The 7,363-nt window shown below is 35.0% G+C and overlaps 1 protein-coding gene across 1 annotated transcript; it reads left to right on the plus strand.

Annotated features, from left to right (window-relative positions):
• The first annotated feature begins 566 nt into the window (after positions 1-566).
• On the plus strand, positions 567-5,008 carry LOC140876747 (ethylene receptor 2-like). Its single transcript, XM_073280512.1, has 3 exons — positions 567-894; positions 1,365-3,244; positions 4,006-5,008. Exons 2-3 carry the CDS (start codon positions 1,502-1,504, stop codon positions 4,546-4,548), a joined length of 2,286 nt encoding a protein of 761 aa, XP_073136613.1. The 5' UTR covers positions 567-894; positions 1,365-1,501; the 3' UTR covers positions 4,549-5,008.
• The last annotated feature ends 2,355 nt before the right edge of the window (positions 5,009-7,363 follow it).

The following is a 7,363-nucleotide window of genomic DNA, read 5'->3' on the forward strand; positions in this document are numbered from 1 at the left end:
TATTGAAAAAGTAAATTTTATATAAACTTCCTATTTTATCCCTATTTAATGTATTAAAAAATGATTGCACAATTTTTAAAGTGTAGTTAATAGGGGTATATTAGTAAAGAATCGTAAAAAAATATTACTAAATATGATGTACGACTATATATTTGGGACAAACAAAAAAAAAACGTAAACAATATAATTGGGAGAAAGAGAGTAATATTTTTTTTCATAAATCAAGCCAAATAAGAGTTATATTACATTTTTGTAAATTACCAAAAAGTATATCATACGTGGACGGTGGACATGAGTAATTGCAATAATAATAAAAACATAAATGCAAATAAATCTCACTTTTTTTCTTTTATAATTAATAATTAATAGGGCAAGAGAGGTTTTGATTGGCAGAAGTTTTCCAGCAAAAGTGCGTCTAAGTTCTCTTCACCAACCCCACCTCCTACCCCCACCCCCACCCCTACCCTCTACCACCCTACCACCCCTCCCCCCTCCCCCCCAAACACCTCCCCCACCCCCACGGTGAGATTTCTTATTATATTCCACTCTCTACATTTCTCTCTAAATTACATACAATTCATAATAATTTCTCTACCCTTTCTTCTTCAACCATTGAACCTGTCTTTGTTTTCTTTTTTGGCAATGCAAACGATAGCCCTCTCTAATCTCTCTTCTCTTTCTATTTACACACACACTCACACATATTCCTTCTGTGAAACTTTCCAAGATTCAAACTTTTTTCCTCGTCACCCTGTTTAACAAACTGTATCCCGAATGGTTTGGTGGGAAATGATTTTTATGGAAAAAGATGCTGTTTCGCTGGAGTCCATTTGAACTCTTTGTTGTAAAAGCTGTCTAGGGGTTCAAATTGTATTGATAGGTGCATTTCACCAGGTACAAAATTTCTTCTTTTTGTTTTTTTGGTTCTTTTTCGATTTTCTTCGATGTTCAGATTTTAATGGCCTGGTTTTCATTTTACTGGTTTCACTGTTTGTGTTTAATGTCTTGGCTTTTGGCTAGTTTTTCTGTTTTATATTGTTAAATTAAACATAGAGGGAAGTTATTGCATAATTAAACTCTACCACAGCTGTGAAAGCACCGAACTGAATATATTTAAATGGAATTTTCTAGCGTTTCTGGCAAGGTGGTGGTGGGTCAGATCTTTGTTGGGTCTGAGGTTCCTTTCTTCCTAATATGTGCTTGAGTATGGGCAATTGGCGTGTAACTCAATATCATATGTTTTTTCATCCTTATGTATGATGTTTGATTCAATGTATGCCAAATATAATATTTTGCTATATTGAAGGAAAGATTATTTATTTGCTATTTGATGGGTTTTGATTTGATAAAACATCTACCGGCAGGAGAATGAATGCTAGCGGTTCTTACGTGATAGAATTGGTCAATCTTGCACCTGTGCATTGAGCTGCATTGGAGGCTAAACTGGATAAAATTCAATGGACTGGAAAAAATAGATTAGCTCATCCATGCATTGGATGCCATGTTAAAGACATCTTGTTTCTTGATTTTATCCATATTTATTTTGGTAGCTGCCGCTGAAAATGGATTCTCGCGTTGCAATTGTGACGATGAGGGATTTTGGAGCATCGAGACTCTTTTGGAGTGCCAAAAAGTTAGCGACTTTTTCATCGCAGTGGCCTATTTTTCCATTCCGATCGAGCTACTTTGTTTTGTTAGTTGTTCGAATGTTCCATTTAAATGGGTGCTTTTCCAGTTCATATCCTTCATTGTCCTATGTGGCATGACTCATTTGCTAAACGGATGGACTTACGGTCCTCACCCGTTTCAGCTGATGCTCGCTCTCACGATTTTCAAATTCCTGACAGCTTTAGTTTCATTTGCCACTGCCATAACCCTTATCACCCTTATTCCCTTGTTACTCAAAATCAAGGTGAGAGAACATTTGTTGAAGAAGAAGACATGGGATCTTGATCGGGAAGTAGGAATTATTAAGAAGCAGAAAGAAGCTAGCTGGCATGTTAGGATGCTAACTCAAGAAATTCGAAAATCCCTCGACCGGCACACGATATTGTACTCAACTTTGGTTGAGCTGTCTAAGACATTGGATCTGCAGAATTGTGCTATTTGGATGCCAAATGCAGGTAGAACAGAAGTAAATCTTTTGCATGAATTAAAAGGAGGGAGCTTTTCAAATACGGGAAACTCTCCAATCCCAACTAGCGATCCAGATGTGAGAGAGATCAAGAGAAGTGACGGAGTGAAAATACTAAATCCTAAGTCGGTTCTTGCTGTGGCAAGCAGTGGAGGAACTGGTGAGCCTGGTGCTGTGGCTGCAATTCGAATGCCGATGCTTAAGGTTTCGAATTTCAAAGGTGGCACCCCAGAGATGATTCCGGCATGCTATGCAATTCTTGTGTTGGTTCTTCCGGATGAGCAGGGTATATCTTGGAGCGATGAGGAACTTGAAATAGTCGAGGTCGTAGCTGACCAGGTTGCTGTTGCTCTTTCTCATGCTTCAGTTCTCGAAGAATCTCAACTTATGAGAGACAAATTAGTGGAACAAAATCGAGCACTACAACAAGCGAAACAAGATGCATTAATGGCAAGTCAAGCCCGGAATGCATTTCAAATGGTAATGAGTAAAGGATTAAGAAGTCCAATGCATTCAATTCTTGGACTTATTTCCATTTTACAAGACGAAAAACTAAGTACCGAACAAAAGCTTCTTGTCAATACCATGGTTAAGACGAGCAATGTTCTTTCAGCCTTAATAACTGATGTGGTGGATACTTCAGCCAAAGATAATGGAAAATTCCCTTTGCAAATGAGGTCTTTTCCATTGCATTCTATGATAAAAGAAGCTTCTTGCCTCTCCAAGTGCCTTTGTGTTTATAGGGGTTATGAGTTTATGATTGAAATCGATAAGTCATTGCCAAGTCATGTATATGGCGATGAGCATCGAGTATTTCAGGTCGTTTTGCATATGGTTGGGAGTCTTTTGAAGGGAAGTAAAGGAGGAGGTTCACTAATGTTGAGGGTCTTTCCAGCCAGTGGTAGTCAGGGATGGAAGGAGCGAAAAAGAGGCCAGGGGCGAACGAACTCGTCTGATGGCTATGTTTATATAAGGCTTGAAGTTGGGATTCGTCATGTCAGCTCCCAGTCAGAGGACAACACACTTCCCGTAATTCCACATGGTTTCCAGAGATACTATGATGGAGCGGAGGGAGGAATGAGCTTTACCGCTTGCAGGAAACTAGTTCAGGTATGCGCATTAGCCATGTTATCGACTTATGAGCTGTGCATCACATAAATATGGTTTTGTTAGGTGATTTCATGATATCTTTCCCCTTCTCCAACCCACCCACCCCCCCCCCCCCCTCCCTCCATGTGTGGTTTCCTATTGTTGAAATTTTATATTGATCTGTTTTAACTAAGCACCACGGTAATCAGCTTCTGATATAAATTTGGCAGTTTTGTTTCCATAAACTAACGTGTCTTTGTTTTACAAGCCAAGAACATATACCATGTTTATAAAATATTTGCTATAGATCAAGCCCAACTAAAGTTCATGTATACAGAGACAAGAACCAGAGTTAACATTATAGTTATGGTACAATGGAATTGAATCTGGTCGAGCACCATTCATATTTTTATATTCAACATCATAGTTATGGTACAATAGAATTGAATCTGGTCGAGCACTAGTCATATTTTTATATGCATGAACTCGAAGTTTATTAAACTGGCTTGAAACTCAACTGGAAATTTCAGAAACTAACTTTTCTGGACTTGAGTTCTGTTTGAAGTTGAGTTCAATTTATGTTTTTGAGTTTAATGATCAAAATTGGTCGAAGTATGGCTCAAGCTGATGATATCAATTAATTTTAGATCTAAAAAAATAAGTCGGCTCAAAATGTATGAAAAAATGTTCAAGCTCAAGTTAAATAATTCGGATATGATTCAGAATATCTGAGCTGATTCGAAAAGCGTGGTAACTGACTTTGCCTATTTGTTTATCGGCAGTTGATGCAAGGAGACATCAGGGTGATATCCAATCCTGAAGGTTTTGATGAATGCATGGCTCTTGGCTTAAGGTTTCAAGTCCGGTCCTCGGCTGTAACAGGCCTATTAGAACATGGTGAATCTTCAGATCGAGTCCATTCGAACACCCTTTTTAGAGGATTGAAAGTTCTTTTAGCTGATGCGGATGATGTAAATCGAGCGGTGACACGTAAATTGCTGGAGAAATTGGGATGCACAGTTTCTACTGTTTCATCGGGATACGAATGCCTCAGTGCTCTTGGTCCTTCTATATCTTCCTGTCAAATAGTACTCCTTGATCTGGAACTACCCGATTTAAATGGCTTTGAAGTTACCATGAGGATTCGTAAATTTCGTAGCCGTAGCCGGCCATTGATCATCGCCTTGACAGCAAGTGATGACGGAGAAATGAGGGATAAATGCAGCCAGATTGGAATGAACGGTGTTATCCAAAAACCAGGCTCGTTTCAAGAGATCGCGAACGAGCTTAAGCATATTTTGGTGCAGGCTAATAGAAGTTTGTGAGTCAATCCTGGTGCAGGGGAATCCATATGGTATCGTTGCCTTGATAGAATAATAGGAGATGTTTTGCTTATTATATAAAGATGCCTCATGGTATCTGTAATTCAGCACAAAGATGTCACATACACAACAATGATAGTCCAAATTTGTATCCTATACAAAGTTCATCTTCATCCTCACCTTCATCTTCACATTCCATCGTCTTTACATTTCCAAGTCAATCTAAGTTATAATTAATGCCCATCACTACAATGTCACAAAGAAATTTTCGGTTTTTTTGGCTTTGATCTGAAATATCTTTTGTTTCTATACTTGATAAGCCACTTTGCCACACAAATTTAACCTCGACGAGACGTCGAGCATTATTCGAGCTTTAGGCCGGATGCATTGCTCTTGTAGAGTCTGAAGACAGTTCTAATTGTAAATCATGTAGACTTGGAGATGTAAGGAATGCTCTGGTATTTGTTTAAAAAGTTTTTATTGGTGGAATGTTGTTTTAGCTAGTATCACCAAAATAATATCGGTGAAACATAGTTATCAAGATCTCTGACTGTCTCGTATGTTTTCATAAATTAATTACAAAGTGTAATAAGATGATGACAAGTTACCACAAGAAATTTAATAATATAATAATAATTGCTAAATTCTCATATAAAAGTTGGCTCAACTCCAAAATATATTCTGTAAGAAAACTGACAATATATAAGCTTATAAGCATGAAGACCTGAGCATAGAGGTAGCATATAATAAAATAAGTGTTTAAATAAAGTTAATTTGCTCAGATTAAGCAGTCGAATCTAAAATTTATCTATAAAATGGTTTAATAAACATCCACTTGAAGTTGAAGCGAGATTTTTGTGCAAAGGGATCTGAATGTGCTGAAATTAAAATAATGATGATTGCAGTCCTTCGATGGCATAGGATGACTTTTAAATCAAATCAACCACCTTTGGAATTTGCATTAACTTTAGATTAAACTAAATTAAACCAACTTGAGATTGACAGACACTTGGAATTTTTTTTAAAAAAAATGGGTATTTTGAATTGAAACCTAGGGTTCTGTGTTTGAAAGTAAAATTACATTAAAACACCTTATTGAAGGGGAAGAAAATTAGAAATCGCAAAATTTTGTTCTCAAGTTGAGCATAATATAGTTCACTCAAAAAAAAAAAAAAAAGAAAAAGAAAAAGAAAAAGAAAAAGAAAGTTGGCATAATATGATAAAATTTTCGGTAATATTTAAATATTAGTAGCTATTGTGCAGTTCAAGATTTCTACCAAGTACCTACCTGATTCTTTAGGTTACTAATTAGTTTTACGAAAAGCAATCTTGATTATTTTACATGCAACTTTGTATATATTAAATATTCTGATGATAGGTGAAATATATCATTTTTATTTTTATAAATTTTTTCTCTTCATTTTCATCGTTCTTTGTCTAATTTTTCAATCAATAAGCTAAATAATATAATTTGCTTAATTTTTATCATAGTCGTTATTGTTTATATATATATATTTACGTACAATTTTCACTAAAATTAAATTAATTATATATGATAAAAGAATTATAATAAAAATAATTTATTTATAAATATATGCTTATGTAACGTATGTGTGTTGAAAACTTAAAGCTGCCACTATACACGAGTTGATTCTAAAATATTGTCGTGAAGAAGAATGCGTGAGGATTGAGGAATCTCGTTGTCCAGTCTTATAAAAAAATATTTATTTTAACATATTTTTTACTAGAGTTTAAAACGTGAAGTCATATTATATTATTATTATATAATTATTGGCATTGAAATATTTTATTTAATGAGTGGATTTTCAAGAGTAAATTTGAAAATTGTTCATTTAATGTCGGGGTTTGAAAAATAAATTTAAAATCGAAGTTAAAAAGACTTTAAAATATTTGTACTTATAAATGTCCAACAATTTGGAATGTACAAAATAATTACAAAAATAAAAGATATTTATATATTTTCTATAAATAAAATATGAAGGGATTATAATATATATTTGATTTTTGGGGTATGTTTCCTGATAGGCTGAGCCTGCTTTGGAGATGTTGAAGGAGGCCGAAGCTGACATCAAGGCCCAATATTTGTAATTGATACGATTCTTTACATCATGAAAGATTGATGACCCAAGCTAAAAATTCTTATGATTGAATGAGCCTGTAAAAAAAGAGGGGAAAAAAAAGGGCCTAAATTTCATAACGTAAAACTGTAGATGCATTACGCTGAAATTAATTTGAAATATTGGGTGATTTAATATTTTTTAATGGAATAAAATGTTTGAAAGTAAATATATCCGACATTATTTATTATATATTTGTTCATAAAATAAACGTCGGAAAACGATGGGGGATGCATTTGTGTTGATATTAAGATATATAATGACTCCTGGGACAAAGTAATAATTGCTTCGGCCGGCGGTGCATGATGGGTGGTCATATTTCATTAATACGTGCATGCAAGTGGGCTCTTTTCATGGCTATTTTTAGTGTGTCAAAGGTAAAGGCATAAACTTACAAGTTGCAAAATTTTGCAAATGGTGTTGGTGGGGAGACAACACTCGTAAAAGTTTGGCAATTACTAATTAGACGCGTTGCATGAACAAAATTATCGATGTTCACGGTAGACGAGCGATCATTCATCGCCTAGCGTCTGAATGTTTAGACGATCGTTTAGGCCCTGTTTTTTCTTTTTGGTTTAAATATATATCTAATCATTTTTGTTAATTTTAATATTTTTCGAATAATTCTTTTTATCGAATTCAAACTCAAAATACATTCTCATCTTCATCAGATTCAAATT

The sequence above is a fragment of the Henckelia pumila genome, chromosome 1, assembly GCF_033568475.1.
Source record: "Henckelia pumila isolate YLH828 chromosome 1, ASM3356847v2, whole genome shotgun sequence".
Lineage (NCBI taxonomy): Eukaryota > Viridiplantae > Streptophyta > Magnoliopsida > Lamiales > Gesneriaceae > Henckelia > Henckelia pumila.